This window comes from Gopherus flavomarginatus, chromosome 5 (assembly GCF_025201925.1).
Source record: "Gopherus flavomarginatus isolate rGopFla2 chromosome 5, rGopFla2.mat.asm, whole genome shotgun sequence".
NCBI classification, from domain to species: domain Eukaryota; kingdom Metazoa; phylum Chordata; order Testudines; family Testudinidae; genus Gopherus; species Gopherus flavomarginatus.
This window is the reverse complement of record NC_066621.1, coordinates 51,455,036-51,481,079: the sequence shown is the minus strand read 5'-3', so window position 1 is coordinate 51,481,079 and position 26,044 is coordinate 51,455,036. Positions and strand designations below refer to the sequence as shown.

At 42.2% G+C, this 26,044-nt stretch overlaps 1 protein-coding gene across 1 annotated transcript in view; it reads left to right on the top strand.

Annotated features, from left to right (window-relative positions):
* Positions 1–26,044, top strand: part of TRPM5 (transient receptor potential cation channel subfamily M member 5) — a 63,636-nt gene that overhangs the window by 24,468 nt on the left and 13,124 nt on the right. Inside the window, exons 9-20 of the mRNA XM_050955978.1 lie at positions 1,852–1,970; positions 2,603–2,953; positions 4,075–4,206; positions 5,964–6,087; positions 8,683–8,828; positions 10,859–10,971; positions 11,835–11,930; positions 15,625–15,883; positions 17,435–17,553; positions 18,171–18,303; positions 22,856–23,041; positions 25,262–25,407. Of these exons, the coding sequence (XP_050811935.1) occupies positions 1,852–1,970; positions 2,603–2,953; positions 4,075–4,206; positions 5,964–6,087; positions 8,683–8,828; positions 10,859–10,971; positions 11,835–11,930; positions 15,625–15,883; positions 17,435–17,553; positions 18,171–18,303; positions 22,856–23,041; positions 25,262–25,407 (1,924 nt within the window). The remainder of the gene's footprint in view (positions 1–1,851; positions 1,971–2,602; positions 2,954–4,074; positions 4,207–5,963; positions 6,088–8,682; positions 8,829–10,858; positions 10,972–11,834; positions 11,931–15,624; positions 15,884–17,434; positions 17,554–18,170; positions 18,304–22,855; positions 23,042–25,261; positions 25,408–26,044) is intronic.

The window sequence follows — 26,044 nt, the reverse complement described above, 5'->3', positions numbered from 1 at the left end:
TTTCCCACTCACCAAAACGTTTTTTATTACCAAAAAAAACAAAGCAAAACAAAACAAAAAAAAGCCACACAAAACCACCCTCCCACCAAACACCCTTATATTTTTCAGTTTTTTTAAAAATATCCCAATGGAACAAATAGACAAGCCAACTCTGTCTCTCATAAAACAATCTATTCAGATGAATTTGTATCAAATGATGGGGGTTATTTTATAGCTACATATTTTAAATGGAAGGGTTTTTCATTTAATTTAAATGGACAAGGAGTCACAGTTTGAGAGAGGTTAAATCATGTAAGTTAAGGGAAAGATGGTGAGGTTATCACAATCTTAGATAAGGGGCAGTTCATAGCATTACTGCCCCAGGAACAGGCCAGAGACCAACCTGTGCCTCGGGCTCACAACTGGGTCTCCAGTGGAAAAGTACACCCACTTCCATGGGGCAGCTTACCAGCTCTCCCTCCTTACCTGCTTAGAAACACTGGCTGGTACATGGCAGGCAATTGAGTCAAGGAGGCTCTACCCACTCAGCCTACCTGGAGGGGAAGTGACAGCTCAGTGGAGGCAGCTTTCCTTCCCATCAGGCAAGCCATGATGTGGATAGTCTAAGTCTACACAAGGCAGTGGAGCATTTTACATACTCGTACCCCTTTGCAATTGCACTTAAAGAAAGACACAATCTCATCCTAAACTAACTATAAACTTTAGTCTGAGCAAAACCTTCCTACAAACTCTGTGCAATCAGGATGCTCTGCACGATGACAATTGCATGACCATCCAAAAGCTGGGAAGTGGTTTTCACACCAGTGTTCAAATGGAGGAAAAAACGCAAACCGGAAATTCACTTATAAAATGAATGAGCTATTGTCTCCATTCAGAACCAAAAAAAGCTCTTCCAATAAAGAAACAGTTACACAAAATTAATGTGATAATCCAGTGGCAGCTTTTGTCAAAGTAAAGCCTGATCAATTTTCACATGCAGGGCTTGGGTTCCATATTTACAAAATCTCATTTCCACTAACTCAGACCAATAGTAAAATGGCCACAATGGCCAGGGAAACAGAGAACTAATAGCAAGTGTATCTTATTCTTGAAGACAGGAGCAAGCAAAGTGGGCTGTTTGATCGGTGTTCCTGTTTGATGTACAGTCTTCTGCTTGCTTGTAGATGATAAAACTTATACCCAATTGTCCCTGTTGCATCAGATCATACTAGAAGTGATGGAATTTTTTTAAGTAATGCTGGCTATCATATTGTATAGTATATTAACTGATCCATGGTTGCTGTTCGCACCTCTTAGAAATAATAGGCTATAGAGGAATTGAAACATGTTGGCGATAGTATATTCTGATTAAAGACATTTTAAGAAGCCATTTATATCAAACTCAGCTTTCATAGTGAAACTTCCAGTTTTATGACAAGAAACCTGCACTCTGTCTTCTGAAAGAGTTCTATAGTAGCATTGCCATCCACGGCAGTTTGTGTTGGATCATCCTAGATTCAACAGGGGGAAGGAGGGATTCCATATTCTGTGAGTTAATACATTAAAAAACTCCCAAACATAGCCTTTTCTGAAGAACACAATTCAGTTTAAAGGCCCAGTAACGTATGAGAGAGATTTTGGCTAGAAAACAACATTCAAAACGTGAGGTGGATGTAAACTTTGAGATCACAGTCCCTCAGGTAAGGAGGGGGGGAAATAAAAGTGTGAGGGATTTCCAAGTATGTAACCCACAAATCTGACATAACTGAACAAGAGGTCTCATTACAGTCACACTTTGATTAAACTTTATGTAACACCCAATTTAACATAGAGTCAAATGCTGAATGTATTTGTGTTTCCTGTTTTTGGCAGCCTGTAAAAGTCATAGTCAGGAAGCCCAGGAATACCTGGATGAACTGAAGCTGGCAGTGGCCTGGAATAGAGTGGACATAGCTAAAAGTGAAATATTCAATGGCGATGTGGAATGGAAGGTACCAGACTCAACTTGCTTAGATTGTAGTTGCCTAAATCCTATTGTCAATGGGCAAGATTTTCATGTAGCTAGTGAAACATACCAGATCAGTAGTACTAGAAACTAAAGCCCTCTTTTATTCGCCATGAAAGCATGGGAAGTGGCTGTGCGCATTGTCCTCACACTGCCTCTGTCTTTCTTGACCACACAGGATTATATCTAAAGAACCAAGGATAGTTCAGCTGCCTGAGCCCTTATGTCCTTAGTTACCCCACCGAAACTGCCAACAGCCCTTCAGGCATCCTTTTGTTCTGTATAGCAACTAGCACAATGGGGTCCTGGCCCCTGACAGGCTCTGCCACATTACAAATATACATACCATAGTAACAGGGTAACCATAAATACTAATTGGAATGGAGTTTTTTCATTGTGCACACACACATGCTCAAAGACCTGATGTGAGGCCTTTCTTTCATTTCATATCAGCTCTCCCGTCCCACCCAGAATCAGTCAGGTGGTAGCAAATTTTAACGACTGCGGATCTAGTCTGGATTTAAACAGTGGGTGAAAGTCTAATTTCCCAACCCAAATCCCCCATGGCAATAGTTGTAAAATATAAATTATTCCCTTTTGTGTTTCATGGAAATCTAGTCCTGTGACCTAGAGGAAGTGATGATGGATGCTCTGGTGAATGATAAGCCAGAATTTGTGAAGTTATTTATTGACAATGGGGCCAACATGTATGACTTCCTGACGTACAGCCGGCTTCAGAGGCTCTACTGCTCCATCTCTCGGAAATGCCTCCTCTATGCACTCCTCCTGAAGAAACATGAGGAAAGCAAGCTGACTCTAGCAGGGATCACTGGCCAACAACATAAGGAAATGATGGATGTCTGCCCACTCTTTACCCTCCAGGAAGTTTCTAGAGTGCTCAAGGATTTTCTTCATGATGCATGTAAAGGTTTCTATCAAGAGGTCAAGCAAGGAAGCAAGAGGAAAGCTGTGAGTTACAGTTAAGATTCACATATTAACCGCCGTTCTCTCTGTTTTCGGATTTTATTTACAGCTATCCAACATTTGGAAAATGGGGGCGGGGCAGAGAATTGGAGAAAATTGTCAAATTTTCTCCTTTTCTTCAACTAGCTATAAAATTTGTTTAAATGTTTTGAATTTTCCAATTTTTAATTTTTGAATTAAAAAGAGGGATTTTTCTGGAAAACATTTTGTGATTCCTCTTTATGCCCCCACCCCTCCCACCCACCCCTTCCAAGGTATTGTGTCTTGAATTAAGTTTGAAGTGTGGGGGTGGATTCATAGAAGGGAATGCAGGGACTCAAAAAATATGAGCCATGATTCAGGGTTAATCAGCAATTCTGTAGGACTCAGATCTCTAAACTACAAATTCTAGCAGAATTTCAAGTAGTTATGCCAACAACTGCTTAGTTCTTTTATTGATGGGGGACGAAAATAGCTAACAGACCTTTCCCACCCCAATTTCAGCATGATTTATGTAGATTAAATCCTCAAAATATTTGAAAAATAAACTACATTTTATTTTAAGCTATTCTTCATGTGAGGTAAGAAGCAGTGAGGCTGAGCAGCTGGTGCTTGGACTAAAGAGAAGAGGCACTTCAGTGCTCTTTCTTGTTGTGTACAGGGCCACGTTGAGACTGGTTTTATGTTTAAATAAAATGCCTTTTGTTGGTTTACTCTGAAACCGAGTTCTTTGCCCCAGTTATGCAGAACCTGGTATAATTCAAGTCCAATTTAGATGAGCTACTCACTCGGTTTTTTGGGATGATTTTACACATACAGGATGATATCCTGGCTCCAGTGAAATCAATGAGAGTTTTGCCATTGACTTCAGTGTGGCCAGGATTTCACCCCAAATGTTCTCACACATATTTAGTTGTATCATGGATACAAGGCCCCTTTGAATCAGTATATAGAGTGAATTAGTTACCTCTTCATCCCAAGGAAAATCAAAAGGATTTGAAAATGGCTCGCACTGCTGATTTGCTGCTTGGATCATGTAGTTGGCACTGACACATCTGACAATATATTAAAAATATAAAATGAAATTATAAAATCAGATTTTAAGTTTTTCTTAAAATATATTGCAGGATAAAACAAATGCAAAACGATTACCTGGACTCCTGGATATGAACCAGAAGAGTGAGAATCCTTGGAGGGATTTATTTTTATGGGCAGTACTTCAAAACCGGCACAAGATGGCAAACTATTTCTGGGCTATGGTAAGCTTGAAGATAACACTACTTTAGGCCACTTATTGGCAATTTGTTTTAGATCTGAAGTATTAGTATATTCAGTCTTGCGGTTAGGAAGTTAAGATATTTGTCCTTCAAGACATGAGATAAGACTTTTATGGAGTCTTTCACTGCTGAATTGCTTTAGTTTGAATGTAGCTCAGGCTAGTAGTGGTCAAAAGTTATATAAACATGGTGTGAGCCACAGCTGGTATAAAACAATGCAGCTTCATTGGCTTCCATTAAGCTCTGCTGATTAACACCATATGAGCATCCGGCCCTAGATTTTAATCACTGTCTTCCGGGCAGTCAGTGACCCTTTGCCTCTGACCTCAGGTTATGTTCCTTTTCCAATGGGTTAATCGTGTGTTTGGTTTTCACAGCATGGGGAAGGAAGAGACACAGCAGCATATCCATTACTCATGCTCTGCATCCATAGGTGGCGAGTTATATTCTTTTGCGGTGCCTGGGCTCCAGGAATATTCAGGGCCAGGGGCCCTGCTCCACCAATATTTGGAGCTGGGTCTCTCCCCAGGCTCTGCCTGGAGTGGGCCCCTGCCCCTGCCTGCCACCCCTCCCCCCATGCGTCTCCCTCCCTGCCCCCCGCATCCCTGCCTGAAAGAAAACAGCATGCGCCTCTCCCATGCCTGCTTGTGCTGCCAGTGTAGCACATTCCTACACTACATCTGCTCCCCGCATCAACTGCTGTCTGCTGCCCCAGGGCCCTAGTGCCCCTCCTCACTGCTAATGGCAGGGGAGGCTGCCCTTACCCTGCCCTTTCCCTGAGCCTCTCCAAAGCCCTAAACCCTTCATCCCCATCCCTCTTCCCCCTGCACCCTAATCCTCTGCCTCAGCCCTGAGCCCCTTCCTGCATCATGAACCCCTCATCCTCAGTCCCAGCCAGAGCCCTCATCCCCCCGCACCCTAATCCTCTGCCCCAGCCCTGAGACCCCTCCTGCATCATGAATGCTTCATCCCCAGCCCCACAGCCCTCACCCCTGCACCCGCTATTGCCCAACTCCCTCCCAGAGCCTGCACCCCCGCCCCCTTCCCACATACCCCTTCCTGCCCCCAAACTCCCTCCCTCTGCACCCCCTCACACTTCATTCCAGAGCCTGCACCCCTCACCCCGTCCTGCACACCCACCGCCTGCCCCAGCCTGGAGCCTGCACCCAGCACCCAAACTCCATCCCAAATCCTGCACCTTGCACTCCTCCTGCACACTAATCCCCAGCCCAGGACCTGCACCCCAGACCTCCTTCCCCCCACCTAAACTCCCTCCCAGAGTCTTAGGCAGGTGGGGGATGTAGTTGGGGGGGCGGGTTCTGGGCATCACCAAAATTTCTACAAACTTGCTACCCATGTCTGCATCTGTGGGGAAATGTGTTTCTCTGTTTCCACCAGTCACTCTTCTTCTCTTGAACCTTGCCTGCTGCCTGAAAGTCAGGCCCCTTTAAAAGGTCTCCAGCTGGGTTCCCAACCATGGAGATGACCCCCAAAATCACTAGTCTGAAAGAGGTACTTGTACTACAACTCCCATGAGGCACTGCAACAGCATTTCCAAATCAAGTATTTCAGCCCAAGTTTTTTGTTGTTTATATTTCTGTCCCCTACCCAACACACAACTCAACGTTTTTCACAGAACCCCCTCCCCATTTTTCAGCCAGCTCTCATGGTGACATTCCCATCTTTCAGAATCATTAATATTTATCATAGGCTGCCCCCACCTCTTTTCCATTTTCCAGGGACAAGAAGGTGTAGCTGCAGCTCTGGCAGCTTGTAAGATTCTCAAGGACATGTCCCGACTGGAGACAGAGGCTGAAGTAGCCCGTAGGATGAAAGAAGCCAAGTATGATCAGCTCGCTCTGGGTAAGCAACTGCAGTCCTTAAGATCATTATCAAATATTTAAGATGTGACTGGCGCTGGAAGACCAACTAGCAAAAAACATCATAAAGTAATAACAGACATGCTCCTATGAGTGACCCAACCTTCTGAAGCTTTGCCAGTCCCAAACATTCAGATATCACAAGTCAGACCCACCTCCCTCCCCACCAAAAATCACAAGAGTATAGTATAAATTATAAGATTTTAAAATAAACCAATATTTTTGGTCTACCCTGTGTTTAAGGCTTTAGAGGAAACTGGCCAGCCCCAATTTAAGTGGGACCATTTCTGGTTCAAAGTCCTATCTGAAATGCACACACAAAAATGCAGGCTCCCTGCTGGGCGTTTGGAGTGGGTACACCCACTATCCCCTCCTAATCTCCAGGGTGGGGAAGCTGCCACTCCCTTCTATCCCTGGCTATATCATTGTGTCTCTGTCTCTCTCAATCATGCTCCTATCACAAAATTAGCCTCTCGGGATTTCCAGTGCTTGCTGGCATTGCCCAAGCTGGAAATACCACAAGAACATCCTCTCTCACTGCAATTTGATAACTTGAAGCTCCTGATCTTACACTAAAGCAGGAAGTACAGAAGTGTGTGGAAGTGACAGATGAAATAAAGAGGTAGCCAAAACAATTTCAAACCTCAAAAAAGCTTGAAGAATAGGTTTGGAAGTCTAAATGATAACTTGGGTCAGTTAATTATTCCTACCAGTTCAAGAGCCCTGTAGATTTATTCCCCATTCTTCTGGCAGCTGTGTAGATGCCAAGGCACAGATTTTGAACACCTGAAACCAACCAGCTTGCTAGATTTTAATTTAACATTCCATTCCAAATGACAACTAGAATGAAAATAATCACCATCAAGGATACACGACGGATCCCAGCAAAAGCCAGGACCTGATTAAAGCAATCCAGCGCCCTAGGCACACCCTGACACACAATACTCTCCATGGCTTTGACCTCCTAGTTGCAGCATTTATAGGAGGGGGCCCGCCTGCCAGAGAGGCAGTGCCATACGAGTCTCCCTTCCTTCAGCAGCATCTGTGATGGCAGCAGGGGAAAGTTAAGGGTGGCATCACATGTATCCCCTGGAACTTCCTCCAGCAGCTTGGTTTGTCTTATCGGGAGATGAGCCAGGTCTGCTGCACTCTTCTTCTCCACAGAATTCTCTCTTACGTGGTGTTAGCAGGGCCCCTAGAACAACGAGGCTGTGGCTGCATCTACACTTGGAGCTGGGGGTATGATTCTCAGCTTGCGTAGACGTACTGGCACTAGTGCTGCTTGAGCTAGCACAACAAAAATAGTAGCATAACCCCAGTAGCATGGGCAGTGGCAGTGACATGGGCTAAACCATGCTGAGTGCAAAGCTGTCCCAACCCCTTTGGTATGTACTAGGGGCGGCTGGTTTTGAGGCCACTGTCTGTGCTACCATAGTTACACTACTTTTTTTAGTGTGTTAAGTGGATGAGTGCTAGCGTGAGCATGGTCATGCAGATATCTCTGTATCCGTTTATACAAGGGTCATCTTTTCAAGGCGGTCTTTGCAACCATGAGATCTAGTCATTTTTTTTTTGTTTCTAAAATCAGAACGAAGACTTTGGTGTAATCACATGAACGCTGGAGTCCTAGGTAAAGGACTGTAGGGCCATTGAAATCAATGGAAGTCTTTCCATTAACTTCATTGGCCCAGGATAAGACCAACAGTGCCTAGGTCTTAATCTGGTCCTGACAACGATATGTACGTCAATGAGCATATTCAAGGGATGCTGCAAAATAAACTCCTATATCAGGCAACTTCAAAAAACACTGACATTAAAAACCCAAAGTGATTGAGGTGGTGAAGGCAGGGATAGGAAATGCTCTGGAGTCAGGGCCGGGGGGAGATCAGCAGAGTGATGGACACAGTAGACAACTCAGACACAATGAGCACACTGTGACTTACTTCGGCTGGTGCTCCCATTACAATAGCAACTGAGCACTAAGACCAAAGGCCAGCTCCTGTTAAAGAATTTTGCCCTAAAAGGGCCAACGTTAGCTGGCTAAGGCCTGATGTTGAGCACCCTTATTTCCCTTGAATTACCTATAAGAGTGGAGGGCACTTGGCACCTTGAAGAATCAGGTTCTTCAGTGTGTAAGAAAACCTGCCACACTTTGGTTTGTGCCTGATACTGCATCAAATTCTGCATATGAAGTGGCTTCACAATTGGGCCTTTAATGTGAATTTGTGTGCGCTTGTAAAAGGGGCTTTTATGTAATCTGTGGAAGAATTGAGGGACGAGAAATTTATCAATAAAAAGTCAAATAAGTGAGAAAAAAATTAAACAGACTCAAGATGAGAAGAAATCATGTAGGCAAGAAAGGGACAATGAATGGGCACCTAAGGGGCATGAAGGATTTCAGCTTTTTGTAAATACTTAAATTTAAGGAGACATTTTCAAATGCATTTTTATCACAATTCCCTGAATTTTGACTCTTTTCCCAAGAGAAATATACAAGTTCTCTTTCCTGTACCAGTGTGTATGCACAGATGTAGAGCTGTGGGTCTGTCATTAAACATGAATTCTCTTCACTTGGCAGAGCTATTCAGTGAATGCTATCACAACAGTGAGGAACGAGCTTTTGCTTTACTGGTGAGGAAAAACCAATACTGGAGCAAAACTACCTGTCTCCACTTGGCCACAGAAGCAGATGCTAAGTCTTTCTTTGCACACGATGGTGTCCAGGTGAGCAAAACGCAAGGAGATTCCCTTGTGACTTTCTAGGGGCAGCATTGTACTTCTAGGCACAGCCCTGAACAAAGGAGGAGTTCACGGATAAACTGCACCCTCCCAGGAAACATCTTGTTGAGGCAGAATTCCTCCAGTGCTCCCCCGAGGAGATAAGAGAAGGGAGTATTCTACGGCAGTGCATTACAGAGCAGCATACTCACCTCCTGGAGTCCAGCCAGGCCATTAGTGGAGAAGAGGTCAAAACTCTGGCTCCACCCACTCCCTGCTTTCTCTCACCCAATTGCTCACAGAGGAGCACTGGGAATGCATCTCCTATTCTCCATTTCGCAACTGAAGCTAGGATCTGAGCAGGTCTAATGAAGCTGTACAAAGATGTGGGGTGACTCCATCACATGGTTGTATTATGCACAACAAAGGGGTTTTTCTTCATGACAAATTATAACAGGGGATGCCAATTTTGGTTGGACATATTCCTGGAGGTTTCATCATATGACAATCTTTAATGAAATATTAATTTTTAATTCATAGAGACTCCAGGGCAATCCTGGAGGGTTGGCAACCCTAAATATAACTTGAGCATTGACCTCAACTTGAGGTCCTGTTGACATGCAAAACCCTTAGGTGTGGTGGTGCTTTTATCTCAAGTTTGCTGCCCATCAGGGTATGGAGGCTACAACTCAAGTTAGCACAACTCATCAGCTGCTATCACAGGGCTCGGCAACCTTTCAGAAGTGCTGTGCTGAGTCTTCATTTATTCACGCTCATTTAAGGTTTCGCGTGCCAGTAATACATTGTAACATTTTCAAAAAGGTCTCTTTCTCTAAGTCTATACTATATAACTAAACTATTGTTGTATGTAAAGTAAATAAGGTTTTTTAAAATGTTTAAAAAGCTTCATTTAAAATGAAATTAAAATGCAGAGCCCCCCGGACCGGTGGCCAGGACCCGGGCAGTGTGAGTGCCACTGAAAATCATCTCACCTGCTGCCTTCGGCACATGTGCCATAGGTTGCCTACCCCTGTGCTATCACAATCACTCTGTAGCATGGACACAGGCTAGCTCCAGTCAAGTGCTGCTAAGTCTTTCAACTGCTTCCCACAATTCCCTCCCATGTACCCAGAAAGGAGATAAATTCTCCTGCAATTCACTGGGAAAGAATTCATAGATCAGCTCAGTTTACTGCAGTGCAAAGAACCATGGGATATGTCCCCCGAAGTCTTAGTGCAGAGGTGGGCAAACTACAGCCCGCGGGCCACATCTGGCCCACGGGACCATCCTGCCCAGCCCTTGAGCTCTCGGCTGGGGAGGCTAGCCCCCAGCTCCTCCCCTGCAGTCACACCGCCACGCGGGCAGCGCTCTGGGTGGCGGGGTTGCGCGCTCCTGCCAAAAAGCATGTCTGGCTTTGGCCAGGCAGTGTGGCTGCCAGACATGCTGCTCTGAGCGGCTTGGTAAGTGGGTCAGGGTGTTGGATACGGGATGGGGGATTTCACAGGGGCAGTCAGGGAACAGAGGGGTTAAATAGGGAGCAGGGTCCCTGGATGGTTAGAGGTGGGGGTCCCAGGAGGGGGCTGTTAGGGGACAAGTCATAGGGGGGTTGGATGGGTCAGGGGTTCTGAGGGGGGCAGTCAGGGGTGGGAAGTGGGAGGAATCAGATAAGGGGTGGGGGCCAGGCTGTTTTGGGAGGCACAGCCTTCCCTACCTGGCCCCTCCATACAGTTGCACAACCCCGATGTGGCCCTCAGGCCAAAAAAGTTTGCCCACCCTTGTCTTAGTGCCATACATGAACAAGAGCTGTGCCAGCACGGACATAGGTGCTTTCCCTGGAGCTAGGTTAGAGAGGAGTAAGAGAGTGTACACAACTGGGGTTAACTCTGCAATGAAGACATACCCACAATCTAGTTTTAGGTAGTGTTTCTTGCCCCACCCTTCAAGGTTCCATAGAAGGAAAACATGATTTAGCTCCATGTTCACTTACTTTGTGTTAAAGCTAGGTTTACTTTCTATTCTTTTTCTTTGACTTTCAGGCCTTCTTGACAAAAATCTGGTGGGGAGACATGTCAACAAGCACTCCGATCCTGAAGTTAATCTGCGGATTCTGGTGTCCTCTTCTAATCTACACTAATCTAATAGCATTCAGGTATAAACAAAACATTTGTGGGTGTCAAAGCTGTCCGGGGGGTGGAGGGGGGGGGAAGAATCAGTAAGAGACAGTGAAGTGAAAAATATAGCGTGCACACACAGAATCACAGAAAGAAATGAGGGTGACATTACCTCTGGGCAGAGGGGCCAACAGAAGGGCTGGTCAGCCATTAAGCCCTAAGCATATGTCTGCACTGCTGCTAGGAGATGTCATTCCCAGTATGGGTATAGAGACTTATGCTAGTTCTGCTCATACTAATGTGCTAAAAGTAGTGTACATGTTGCAGCACAGGCAGGAGCACAGAGCAGGAGGGCAGGCAGACATGAACTCAGGCAGCTAGCTCAAGCCACCACCTGTGCTGCAATCTCCAGCAAAGCTAGTATGAATCTGGGAATCAACCTCCCAGCTGCAGTGTAGACATAACCTAAGAAGCCTTAAGTGGTATTTAGTGGTTGGATGGGCCTTGTGCAGCCCCTACTATGCTTAAAATGTGAATGTATTCTCTACTTGTGAGGTAACTCGGTTCTCTTCTTGTATAATAATGCCTGTAATTTTCACTCCATGCATCTGAAAAAGTGGGTTTTTAACCCATGAAAGCTTATGCCCAAATAAATCTGTTAGTGTTTAAGGTGCCACCGGACTCCTCATTGTTATTGTAGGTTCCCTTCTGTGCTGGATCTTCAGTTGCCCACTATAGGATGTGAAATACACAGCCTGGCCGGTTCTCTCTAGCCACATAAGAGCCTCTTATCAGGGAGAGACCCCAGGCCAGGCTGCTGTAACATAGCTGAATAGCTCTCAGTTCAGCAGTGAAGAGCTGCCGTCCATCAACTTTCAATAATAATTATATTTTCTTACAGTGAACAAGTACAATCAAAGAATGAGCTAGAGACATTCAGAGAGCTAGAGAGCCTAGACACAGAAAGGACTTTGCTTTTTTCCAAGGAGGGGGATAGGTGAGTCTGAGTCAATCTGTTAATATCGTTTGGAAGTTGAATGACTAGCTGATAACCCAAAGGACAGCTGAGGTGCCCTTGTCAGTCATTAATCCTCAGAAAATGCCCTGTGTCAAGGTCATTATTGTTATTACTGTGTATATGGAAAGAGGGAGATAAATAGGATGTGTCAGAGTTCCAACCTTGTCCCCGTGGGTCCCACGCTTCTAGGTGGTTTATGCTAGCCTCAGTGGCTCACTGCAAGCCTCCATGTAGAACCTTCTCTCTCTAAGGCCAGGGTTTCAGTCTGAGCCCTTTTCATCTTAGGCCAGCAAGGAGGTTGGTGAGAGAACTCCCACAGTCTCTGTTGTCCCTGGGGGCTTATTTCAGAACAGTTTAGCTTCCTGTCCTGATAGGGGCTTGACTTCCTCTTCCAGGAGATGTTCCTGTAGTGGTGGGTTGGGGGGAACCCGGGCTTGCCCTCTGCTCCGGGTTCTGGCCCAGGGACCTTAATGGTAGCAGCTGTTGGGAGCCAACCTTTCACTGCCAGAGTTGCTACATTTCCCTGGGCCACTCCCCCACAGCTTTCCTGCTTCTCCCTTCTTTACCCTTACCTTAGGGCTCCCTTACCGATGGTTTGAGGGTGTCTTCAGTAACCAGCCCTTCAGCCGCACTTCTTCTCCTCTGGCTCCGTAGCTCTCCTCTGCCTGACTGGAGTGTGCCCTTTTTATAGTATCAGTGGGGCCTTAATTAGAGTCAGGTGGTCATATTAGCTTAAAGGCCTCACCTGACTCTTTGCAGGTTAATTGGAGTCAGGTGTTCTCATTAGCCTGGAGCAGCCCCTGCTCTGGTCAGTCCGGGAACAGAAAACTGTTAATCCAGTGGCCAGTATATCTCCCTTCTACTACTCTGCTGTTCACCTGGATACCGGTAGGACTACTCTGCTGTTCACAACTGGCCTGGGTCTATCACAAGGAGCATGGAGTTATTTTTAAATGAACAAAGCAACTTCAGTCAGTCTATACAGCTCATACCGACAGAACTGAGGCTGATGTTTTAGCCAGATTCTCCCAAGTCTCCTCTTAGCATTTCATTCAGCTAATGACAGCTGCCATGTATTGGATTTAAGGCCTAAAACTGTCCAGGTCTGAGTCGCAGGGTGCTGAAAGACATGCAGAAAGCAGATTCTGAACTCATGCAACTTTGGGATCTGAACTTTCTGATACTTTATTCCTCTCTACCCAGGTCTTCACAGCCAAATCCACAATAATTGTTGTTTAGAATAGTAGCACCTAACCATTTCTATTCCAATCAGAATCTTCTCAGGCTAAGTGATAGACACACATATCATAAGAGACAGGCCTTGCTCTGAGGTGCTGAGGGTATGGCAAGGGAAGGCTGTGATTGGTTGTTAGCCCATGCTGAACCCATGTCACCATCTCTACACTGCTATTGTTACCCAGGCTAGCTAGATTAAACCTAGGACAAGTACACCTACCTATGCTACAATCACCCTTCCCTTATGGCATAGGCATATCCTTTATTTATAAATAGACAAGATGTAGGACTGGAGAAAGCAAAGTATTATCATCCCCATTCTGCAAATGGGATCCAGGCAGAGGGAGGTTATTTAACTTGGCCACAGATACACACAAATTCTGCAGCAGAGCCAATGATTGGACCCAGATCTCCTGAGTCCCAGTCTAGTGTCTTAACCACAAAACCATCTGTTTTAGATCTGAAGGTAGCCAAGAAGTTTTATCCATAAATCAGGAAAGAGAGATTCTTCCTGTGATAAGTACACAACTCTCTAAAGGGAGCTAAATACCTGGATCAGACACATGTAGTACAACAGATATGATTAAATCATCCACATATTTGATTTTGTTTCACTAGCATTCTTTGAAAGATCTGAAAAACTGAAGTTGAGAGAATGTCATATAGTGGACAGAGTCAGAACTCTGTTTCTATTCTTAGCTTTGACATTGAACTGGTGACACTTTGGGAAAAGTCACTAGTTTCTCTGCTTCATCATCCATAAAATGGGTATAAATAGCACCTCTTTCTCACAAAACCAGTTATTAATTCATGTCTATGAAACATTTTGATGTCCTCATATTAAAGGGAGGAATATGGTTCTTGGCCAGTATGTTTTCTGTTCCATTTGTTATTGCCTCAAGAGTTTATGTTAATATGGGATTTCTCTAACTCCCAGGTTTGTTTCTTTTTCTGAATCCCAAGTCATAATTATTTGTTTACTACATCAGTCTGTTGCCATGGGAATAGCTGTGCTCATGTCATAAATTTAGTGTTATGACAACTGCTTCCTAGAGAATCAAGTAGAGAGAACAAGCTGGCTATGAAGTAAAATATTTAGAAATTAGAAATAGTACCAGGAGAAATAAAAAACCCATGTAGAATCAATTGCTTTGTGTTTTGTTTGAGTTGCGGAGGAAGCTTTCCCCAGCGTGCACATCCCTTATTAAAAAGAGTGATCTCCTTCACATCAAGGAACACAGACTGAAAGGTGCAATAACATCCTTAGTCTATAGTCAGCAATTTAGATGGAAACAAGTACAGCCAGGGGAGACATCAAAGTAAAAAAATATATACAGCGTGAGATTTTACTGAATCGGATTGCTGCCAAAAATGAGGGTTTTGCATTATACACACAGAATAACTTACATTTACACTGTATAGCACTTTATATACTGAAGGACTGCAGCACATTTTGCCTGTATATGGCCAGATTTTCCATCAGTTCCCATAACACTCAGGCAACCGCAGTACAGCCAGCACTTACATTAATAACTTACCATCCTGACTTCTTTACTGAAAACTCCTGTCAGTCTTTTTAGTGAGTCACTATAACTTTAAGCCTAGGACCGGACTGAAATACTCTCACTCGTATTGAGTAGTACCTCACTTCTTGAATAGTTCCACTGATTTCAGCAACACTACTTGAGGAATAAGGCACTACTCAATGTGAATAAGTGTATTTCAGTCTGGTCCTAAAGAAACACACGTTTAAAATCATATATTTAAAAAGAAAGTCTTCACCTATGTGAAAAATAGTATCTTGGTTTATCAGAAACAAAATACGTTATAGAAAATAAATGTACTTGTCAGCATTTATGGTGCCTGTTCGCTTTTCATGTCTTGCTCTCATTTTGGACAATGAATAGTAACAAATCCATTTCCCTTTTGATCCTCATGCACTAGTATGATGCTGCAGTGTTGCGTTGCAAATGCTCAAGGGGTATGTTTAAATCCTAGCCCTCCTCCAAAAAACAAAAACAAATCACGCACACACACACACACACACACACACACACACACAACCAAAAGATCCAAATAAACACTAAGCAAGCCTACTCCACTGTACTGAAAAGCAAATACCAAGTTAAAGGAATGAAAAGATGTAATAGGTTTGGTACAGTTTTGTTTTAAAACATACAAAGCTTAAATGCTACCTGGCAGTGTTTCTGCTATGACAAGGCTCTTCCAGTGACTTCAAGGAGAATTTACACTATCAGGGCCAGATCCTCAGCTGGCATAAATCAGTATAGTTCCACTGATTTCAATGGAGCTCCTCTAACATGCACCAGCTGCAGAGAGACCCTCGGCACGGCACAGGATCAGGCCCAGTGTTCTTTTACAAACAGATTTTAAGAAGCTATAATTATAGCTGTAATTTGCTCTCTTTGTTTTACAGGGTAGATGTCAAATTAGAGAAGCGGAGGTCTTCTGAAAACATAGCATGGGCAACATTCATGTTTACTCGCTGGAAAAAGTTTTGGAGTGCCCCTGTAACAGTATTTATGGGGAATGTTATCATGTATTTTGCTTTTCTGTTTCTATTTACCTATGTCTTGTTACTGGATTTTAAACCACCACCACCTGAGGGGCCTTCTGTTAAGGAGATTATACTTTACTTTTGGGTTTTTACATTGGTCTTGGAAGAAATCCGACAGGTCAGTAACCTCATACATACCTTCACAATAGTGTGCTAAATTCAGGTAGTAAGATTCAGAGTTGATTTACAGTCTGCGTAATCCCATTGTCTTCATGAGGTGGAATGTCAAGGAGAGCTTCACATAGGAAAGCATTAAAAATATTCATTGCTCTGAACCTTTTCATTACCCAGAGAGGACTGTGTATTTCCTCCTCACATACACCCAGATAACATGCCGGTCCTCCATCACACAGAGCTGCAGCTCTACCCTTTTTCTTCCAGGAGAAGCTCCAGCTGCTACCAATATTCTAGGTAGATTGCTGATGCTCTGGGATTGCTGTTCCTCTCTCTAACAGCTATCTGTTTACCTATCCTGCTCCGCTCACCACAACCAAGCTCCATTCCCCCAGAATTGCTAATCCACACTACTTCCTCCTCTTGGAATGATCCCATCTGACACTGTTTTGCCTCCCACTTCCTCCAGATTATTATATATATATTTATATGCAGGAATGAAGAGGTTAATGAGTTTGCCTCTTAAACAGTTTAACTTTTGTTTTTCTAAAATGCTTTTCAGTTCAGGTCATTAGGTTATGTTTAGATTTTTTTAAGATTTCTCCATTAATCTTGCAATTGTTTTTAGAATCTCCTCAGCTGCCTGGTTTAGCAGCTGAAATGGTGTGTCCACAATACTGTAGGGAACTGCCTAGTTTGTATATACACAAATGGCCTCTGTTGGGGGGTACCTGGACTCCTTACCTTGTTGTCATAGACCCTGACCCTAAAAGAATTAGTGGGCCTTCTCCTTTAGCTCAAGCAGTAGGGGGCCAGTGCTCCTGAAGTATGAGAATCAGGGTTATAGCCCCACTTTTACTAGGAAGTTCTGAACGGCCATGGCTTGCAACACTGTGAAAGCTCGGAGGGCGACCACCAATTTGTCGCAAATCAGCTGAGCATATTTTAAAGATGTTATGTCGGACTGTTGTATCCTGTAGCACTAAGGTGATCACAGAGGATGTTTGGGCTGAGGATTGTTTGTAATACATCTGTAAAGCATCAAGAGCCCAATTTTTGAGACATGGACACCTAAGTAAGAGAGCCAACTGCTATCTGGATGCTCAAAGCTAGTTAGTGGCAGTTTAAGCATCCTGGGTTTGAATATGCTGTTTAGGCGCCCATGCCTGGAAATTAAGATCAGTCTGATTGAAAAGATTTTTATAAAACAGAAACAAATATGGCCAACCTCCAATGTTGAAAAAAAAATTATGAGTCAGCCTCCAAAAAGCTCATGAGATTAACTTAAATATCATGAGATTTTAAAAAAATAATATTTGCTTTCTGGGGCCTGAGCTTCTGGTGTGCAGTTGGGTCATGTTTTCATGCTTTTCTCTATTATCATGCGGGTCAGAAATATATCTCCTTTAAAAATAAAAAAAAAGCTGAGATGCTCATGTAATCCCTTGATTTGAGGAGCTTGGGGCTTGCAGAAAAACAGCAAATACATCACAGGACTCACACTAAAATCACAACAGCTTGCAAGCTAACACTGACAATTGTTGCTCCCTTGCAGAGTTTCTTCACAGATGAAGACATGAATTTAATTAAGAAATTTAAACTGTACGTGGAGGATAACTGGAATAAGTGTGATATGGTGGCTATCTTTCTGTTTATAATTGGAGTGACCTGCAGGTTGGTATCTTTCAAGAGTTTTGACCCTGTATCCATTTCATGTGACATGGTCAGATGTCTGTCACGTGGAGCCAGGTAGGCATGTACTAGAACATGGACTATTCCTTCCGCCCTCTACAGGAGGCTCATGCATGCATCTGAGGGAAGGCTCTGGTGGCTTTTATTTTTCATCAGTTTTGAAAAAGTAGAGTCTATATTGGTGGTAAATTGGGGTGAAAGCACCCCTCTATGTGCTCTAAATTTCCACTGGACTAAAGAGGCTGTCACACAGACTACAGTAAAACTTATCTGGCACAAAGAAACACTTGCAGAGGGAAACACCATTTCCTCTTTAAGACTACATCAAGTCGATGTACTCACTTATGTCACCTCTCTGTAGCCCTAGTGGTTTCATTACAGCTGACATGGGGAGGCTGGTGTTCCTGCAGTAGCTTGATGCTTCTCATTGGCAGATGTTACATGCTTTTTACAGTGTGATAGTTGTGGCTCATGTGAGATACAAGCCCTAAGCACACATCCTTTCCTTGCCTAGATTCCACATTGAATCAACATGTATAACTCTAGAAATAAAGTGACCGGGTGGTGTTTGAGGCTGTTTCATTTGGTCTGTTCTGCAGAATGCTGAACTCAACATTTCAAGCCGGCCGTACAGTACTTGCTATTGATTTCATGGTGTTCACTCTGAGACTTATACATATTTTTGCCATTCACAAGCAACTAGGGCCAAAGATCATAATTGTGGAAAGAATGGTAAGTATGAGCTCTCCCAAAGAGAAATTCTTGTGGATTCTGCAGTGAAACAAATAAAACAAAAATTTGAGCATTATAATTTTAAGGAAGTCAATGTGTAACTCTGCTTTTGTTAAGTCCTCTAGTTTGTCTTATATTGCAGCATCATTATGAGCTATTACCAGCCAGATGTGGCTCCTCTCAAAGAGGTCTGTAGCACAGATTTTGGATCCAAGTCAGCATTACCTTGCACCTTGTGTAGTCATTTAACCCAATGCATTTTACATCCAGTTAGCACAGCTGTAAGTGATTATACAAAAGTGCATGACAACTGTTAATCGAGCCCTTTGTTCTTTTCTTCTTTGTTCTCCCTTGTTTTACTCCCTTACAATTTGGGAGGCTGCACAGGGTGGTTGCCATTTCTTTCTTTCTCCTTCCCCACTGTCCGGTGTCTCTTTTCCTATTCCCTTTTGGTTTAAATATAACTGCTTGTCTGGTTCAGGAGTTGGGGCTCCAATCCTTAGAGGTATTTTGGCTTCTGAGTCTTGTTGATTTCAAGGTGAGTTAGGTGTTTATATACTTTTGAGGAGCTTGGCCTGTGTTCTTTCAGAGCAAAGAATCTGAAATGAGAGACAAGCCGGTTACAAAAGAACTCTGCCATTATGTCAGTGGCAGGGAGAAACATAGCCCTGTAGAGATCATCTGGGTTAGTGCCTGGTGGAGGCAGGAGCTGCTTTCTAGCCATAATTTATAATGAAAAAGTGTTAGTACTCTGTGTGTTATAAGGCAGAAGTGTTGATACAGTGTTTTCATTTGCTACCCTACAGCTGCAGGAAACGTCCAAGAGTTCCAGTTACTGCATGTGGGTACAGACCTGAACAGTTTGGTGATTTTTGTTTGGGTATGTTAATCATATAGGTCAAACAGCACATGTTAACAATTAACATGGAGTTATCTGACTGTAAATGCTAATACAGCCATGTACAAACATTTGTTTCTCATCCTAGCTCTCCCTGGGGCTCAGCAGAAACTCTATTCTAGACAAGGCTTAGGATTAATAAACTTAAAAGCTACCGGACTGTTCATATCTGTGCACCACTGGAATAACTGGAACACTTATATCCCATTGGTTGGAGTACCAAGAGGATAAAAAAAAACACCATGTATTAATGCTTGTGCAGTAGTATCATGTACACAGTACTCATGGGTTTTTATTGCAAATTATGCTTACAGAATGCAAGTGAGAGTAACTCACAATTGCAGCTTCCAACTCCTCCAGGCTGAGTACTAGGCTAAACCATCACTATGAACAAGTGTTTGTGCAGGGTCTACTCCATTTATAAAAAGGGCTGTCAAGCAATTAAAAAACTTAATCACGCAACATATCACACTGTTAACAAATAATAGAATACCATTTATTTAAATATTTGTGGATGTTTTCTACATTTTCAAAAAGTACAATGCTCACTTTATATTTATTTTTGTTAAAAAATATTTGCACTGTAAAAACAAAAGAAATAATATTTTTCAATTCACCTCATACAAGTCCTGTAATGCAATCTCTTTATATTTAGAGTTGAACTCACAAATGGAGAACTATGTACAAAAAATAACTGCGTTCAAAAATAAAAAAATGTAAAACTTTTGAGCCTACAAGTCTTTTCAGTCCTATTTCTTGTTCAGACAAACAAGTTTGGTTACATTTGTGGGAGATAATGCTGCCCACTTCTTGTTCATGTCACCTGAAAGTGAGAACAGGTTTTTTCATGGCACTGTTGTGGCCGGCGACGCAAGATATTTATGTGCCAGATGTACTAAAGATTCATATGTCCCTTCATGCTTCCACCACCATTCCAGAGGACGTGCATCCATGGTGATGATGGGTTCTGCTTGATAACAATCCAAAGCAGTGTGGACCGACACATGTTCATTTTTATGTTCTGAGTCAGATGCCACCAGCAGAAGGTTGATTTTCTTTTTTGGTGGTTCGGGTTCTGTAGTTTCCACATTGGAGTGTTTCTTTTTTAAGATTTCTGAAAGTATGCTCCACACCTTGTCCCTCTCAGATTTTGGAAGGCACTTCAGGTTCTTAAACCTTGGGTCGAGTGCTGTAGCTATGTTTAGAAATCTCACATTGGTATCTTCTTTGTGTTTTGTCAAATCTGCAGTGAAAGTATTTTTAAAATGAACAATATGTGCTGAGTCATCATCCGAGACTACTATAACACGAAATATATGGCAGAATGCGGGTAAAACAGCCGGAGACACACAATTCTCCCTCAAGGAGTTCAGTCACAAATTTAATTAATGAATTATTTTTTAATGAGCATCATCAGCATGGTAGCATGTCCTCTGGAATGGTGGCTGAAGCATGAAGGGGCATATGAATGTTTACCATACCTGGCACGTAAATACCTTGCAATGCCAGCTACAAAAGTCTCATGCAAATGCCTCTCACTTTATGGTGACACTGTAAATAAAAAGCGGGGGGCATTATCTCCTGTAAATGTAAATAAACTTGTTTCTCTTAGCGATTGGCTGAACAAGAAGTAGGACTAAGTGGCTTGTAGGCTCTAAAATTTTGCCTTGTCTTGTTTGAGTGTAGTTATGTAACCAAAAAAAAAAATCTACATTTGTAAGTTGCACTTTCACGATAAAGAGATCATACTCTAGTACTTGTATGAGGTGAACTGAAAAATACTAACTTTTTTTAATCAGTTGTACAGTGCAAATATTTGTATTAAAAATAATATAAAGTAAGCATTGTATACTTTGTATTGTGTTGTAATTGAAATCAATATATTTGAAAATGTAGAAAAACATCCAAAATATTTAATAAATTTCAATTGGTATTCTATTGTTTAACAATGCAATTTAAATTGCAATTAATTACAATTTTTTTTAATCGTGATTAATTTTTTGAGTTAATTGCATGAGTTAACTGTGGTTAATTGACAGCCCTAATTTATAATGTATTAAGTCACAGAATCAATTAACATTTTACAAGGTGAACAAAAGCTCTAGTCTTGAGACAGCCATAAAATATGAACTTCATCCTGCTGCCATACAAGTCAAGGGGAAAAACTCCCATTATCTTCAGTGGTACAGGACTGAGCCCTATATCAAAGAAAGAGAGCTGTATTTCACTAAATGATATTTGCTGCAAAGATATATCAAATGGGATAACATCAGACTTTTCCCCTTGAATAGAAAGGCAAGCCAAAACTGCTTAACTCTTATTCATCTTGCTGTAGCACTAGTGGTTTCTAAAATAGGGCAAATCGTTATTTAATGAAATTCAAGTAGCAAATAAATATCACAAAGAAATATTTCCTGATCATCCACTGCTCCTTATTAGCAACTGCAACATCACAGTCCCGGTATATAGACAAATTTGGAATGATCTGAGGCCACAAAGTAAATTGGCAAAAGTCTGAGATACTCCCACTATCTCTTGTCTGTTTTAGTTTGTTTTACTAACTGGAATTTCAAATGATCTCCTCCTTTCAGCTAGCTGTCCAATCATAAAATCTAATTGAAATGAATCTACAGTCACCACCTGAAATCAGTAGGCAGCAGTTTTAAACCAAACAAAAGGAAGTATTTTTTCACAGAACACACAGTCAACCTGTGGAACATTTTGCCAGAGGATGTTGTGAAGACAAAGACTATAACAGGGTTGAAAAAGGAACTAGATAAATTCATGGAGGATAGGTCCATCAATGGCTATTAACCAGGATAGGCAGGGATGGTGTCCATAGCCTCTGTTTGCCAGAAGCTGGGAATGGGCGACAGGGGATGGATCACTTGTTCTGTTCATTCCCTCTGGGGCACCTGGCATTGGCCACTGTCGGAAGATAGGATACTGGGCTAGATGGACTGACCCAGTATGGCCATTCTTATGTACAGTCACTAATGGACTGTTTCAAATCAGATACGGATGGGACGAAATATTTATTTTCCAATGGGAAAAAGTTATTACATTTGAAATATGTATTTGTTTTTAAGTAAGTATTTTAGGATATAATTACTTTTGCTTCGCTGGAGAAACACAATGTTTAAAAGTAGAGGTCCTAAAAAACTAATCTTCAACCATATTACTCAGCAGAGAAACCCAATCAAAATTTACATGAACCTTGCATGGTTCAACGTTTATTCTAACAGCTGTTCAGAAGTCTCCAGTGAGTAATATCATCTGGGATTCAGTGTAAGAATAGGGAGTCTTAGCAGAACATCAGATACTCTTCAGATTATCCTGTTTTCAACAAGGCAGTCAATCCTACTGCAAGGTCTCACAGAAAACCTGTGTTTGAAAACCTCAATAAGGCACATTTTTAATCACATAAGGGTCAGAGTCTGAATTAAAGCATGCCCTTAGCTGGAATGGTCAGCAAAGAGGTCACAAAGGAGAATCCTGAAAGCAAAACAAAAATAGTATGATGGCAGAGGGTTAAAAAAGAAAGTGTGCACAAGAATTTCTCTCATTCCACCTCAAAAAATAAGCTCTTAAAGAAACAGGAGAAACTGCTCTGTACATTAATAATTTCAGTCAACATTTTTTTCTCTCCTTTAGATGAAGGATGTTTTCTTCTTTCTCTTTTTCCTGAGTGTGTGGCTCATTGCCTATGGTGTGACAACTCAAGCCTTACTCCATCCTGATGACAGCCGAGTAGAATGGATATTCAGAAGGGTGCTTTATCGTCCTTACCTTCAGATATTTGGGCAGATTCCACTGGATGAAATAGACAGTGAGAAATTGGTTTTTAACTGATCAGACCACCATAGAATAAGTACCATTAATCAGATCATGGGCATCCATACTGGGGTTGTCACTTTCTTATCTTTGTCCTGTAGGAAAAAGTCTTCATGTTATGATGTAATGACATTTCGCACTGCAATATCTGGATGTTATAATGTATATTGTCAAGTTGTGCTGCAGCATCAATGCAGGCCTTGTCTACACAGTTAAACTGAGTTAGTTAAAGTGGTGCAAACCCTTAGGTTGATACCTTATTTCAATGACTTATTTCATTAAACCTGTTCTGAATTGACTTAACTGAAACCCAAATAAGCCTAGTGTAAACTGAAATCAGAGCATTTACACAGCCTTTTGCACCAGTTTAACTAAATCAGCTTTAAGAAAAATCACAGCTTTAGTTAAACCAGTGCAACTCTGCATGTAGATAAGGTCTTGTACTTCAGAGTCACAATCAGGAGGCAGCACCACCTTATGTTCAGAGTGAATTATCCAAAATTGAATGAGGCTGGTAGCCGTATGGTCAGGCATTTCAAACAATATACAAAAACAAACCAATTGACCCACCAGAAGTAGAAGTACATGAACATAAGAGTACTATGGTGGCATTACCCATGGAGAAGCAGAATAAATCCAGAGTAGGCCATATTCTAAGGACACCTGATGGGATTCTGTAGCATTCTCATTCTAAACATTAGCAATATTTAAATCCAAATCAAGCATGAGGAAAGAGAGAGTGATCCAAGAGGTACAATGGGAAAAACAAAGCAAGCCAGCCTTCCCTCACATTCACCCTGTTTATTAGAAAATGAAAAGATGTCTTGGAGAAGCTGTCAGAGACAGCATGAAAGTCAAGACCTGTGGAGAGTTTTCTCTTGTTAAATGCATACCCAGGAGGTGCCAGCTAGGAGGCAAGAGTGTGGGCGATCACAACTGCTAAAACTAAGAACTCGAAACTAATTGATAAGAGATTAGAAGATTTACAGGACAGGCTGGGGATGATAGAAAAGACAATTGCAAATATTTATTTTCAGGATTCCTGAAAGAAAATTGAAGTTTGAAAACATGCTTAGATGTTCAATTAATAACTACAGTTTTTTAAAAGAGCTTCAAGCACATTTTCCTGAAAGGTGAAATTGTAAGGTGGTAAACATCGCTGAGTAACTCAGAGGGGGTTTGTTTAAGATGAAGAGAATAGTCAATAGGACTCTGAAAACCTCTTTTTGGACATTTCCTAATGGCCAGTTGTGAAGGCCATCTTGGCACTGGAGGAGCAGCAGCAAAGATCTGTAGCTCTGTCAAGTAAGTCCTGCTGAAGCTGCATATCCCTCACATTTCTAAAGCAAGGGCACATTGTATATACAATATGGATGTGTATATTGAACCCACATTAGAAACTCTGGCTCTTTCTTACCCTCTTGTCCACCTAAAAAGTTGAGTTGTCTGCTGCTTTCAGATGAAGGAATTATTCCTGTAGCTCAAGCAGTAGAGAGTCATTCTTCTAACAGCTGAAGTTACAAACCCGGCTCTTGGTGTAAGCACCCCCTATGGGGCATGAAGTCTAGTAAACCTGAGACATTCTGAATGACATTCTCTGGGTGGTTACATCTAGTAGAGACTATATCTCATAGTAAGTAATCAATAGCTTTTGATTTGTATCTTAACAGAAAATGCATTGCTTGTTGTCTGAGTTTCTCGTTCTTAAAATAAGACAGGTTAAGGGATGCTAATTCAGCCATTGTCACACTCTACTTATCTTGACATATAGTACCTCAAACTTCAGGCATAAAGTTAAATTCTTGAGCCAAATCCATCAGCTTGATGGCAAACAAACTGAGAGGCTGTCATTACCATTTTAATGATTAAACATGGCAGCAGAACACACTATGTCCGCACTGCCATTTAAGGTATAGTTGTAGGGTTAAGCAAACCCATGCAAGCTTTAATCTAGCTTGCACAGGTGACAATTATAGTGAAGATATGGTGGCATAAACTAAATCTGCATGGGATGAACAAGCCCACCAGGGATGCTGGGTACATAACATAAATTCCTAGCTTGCACTAGGCTTTGTGCCACCGTACCTTCACTTCTGCTATTTGTACTAGCTCAGTTAAAGCTACAATTACATTACAATTAGAGCTCAAATTGCAATGTAGATGTATAAAACTACTGTTTTATTTCCCCTACCTCCCCCCATTGCAGCATCTCGTATGCGTCTTGAGAACTGTACCTCTTCCCTGAAGAGTCCACAGGAAAATTCACCATTATGTTCTAATACCTATGCCAATTGGCTTGTCATACTTCTGTTGGTCACTTTCTTATTGGTCACCAATGTGCTGCTTATGAATCTCCTGATTGCTATGTTCAGGCAAGTGTCAATTAATTAATTCTGAGATGAGGATTGCAGGGTGGGAAGAGAAGGGTTAATAAAAATGCATGCATACATATACGTAAATGCTTCTCTAAGCATTTTGGATCTATTAGCAATTTTACTAATTAGTGGTAATCTTCACTTTGCAGGTAAACTTTTACAAGCACACAGTTTTTAATTTACCCTCCCTGGGGCTTTCGCTATATCCCTCAAAGGAAAAAAAAACAAAGGAAATATTTTTTTCCTTTTTACCAAAAAAAATCAGGTAAAATCTGCAGGTGAAAGCAGCTGTACACCTGGCGGACCTGCCCATGGAGGATCCTTTCATAGGGGAATCCCTTGACTGGTTTAGGGGCTGACGTGGCCCCTTGAAGACAATGGAACTGTGCTGATTCATACCAGCTGAGGATGTGGCTCAATATGGTTGCCTGATATAGGTTTGGTCTACGCTGAAAGGTTAGGTTGGCAAAGCTATGGGATGTGAATTTTTCATGGCCCTGACTGACTTAGCTACACCAACCTAACTTTTAAATGTAGACCAGGCCACAGCCTTACTCTGGCAAACTACAGTTGCCATCTTTAAAAAGGCTTGTGCCTTATTGTCTGTCTGAAGGCAACTACTGCAAGTAACGTA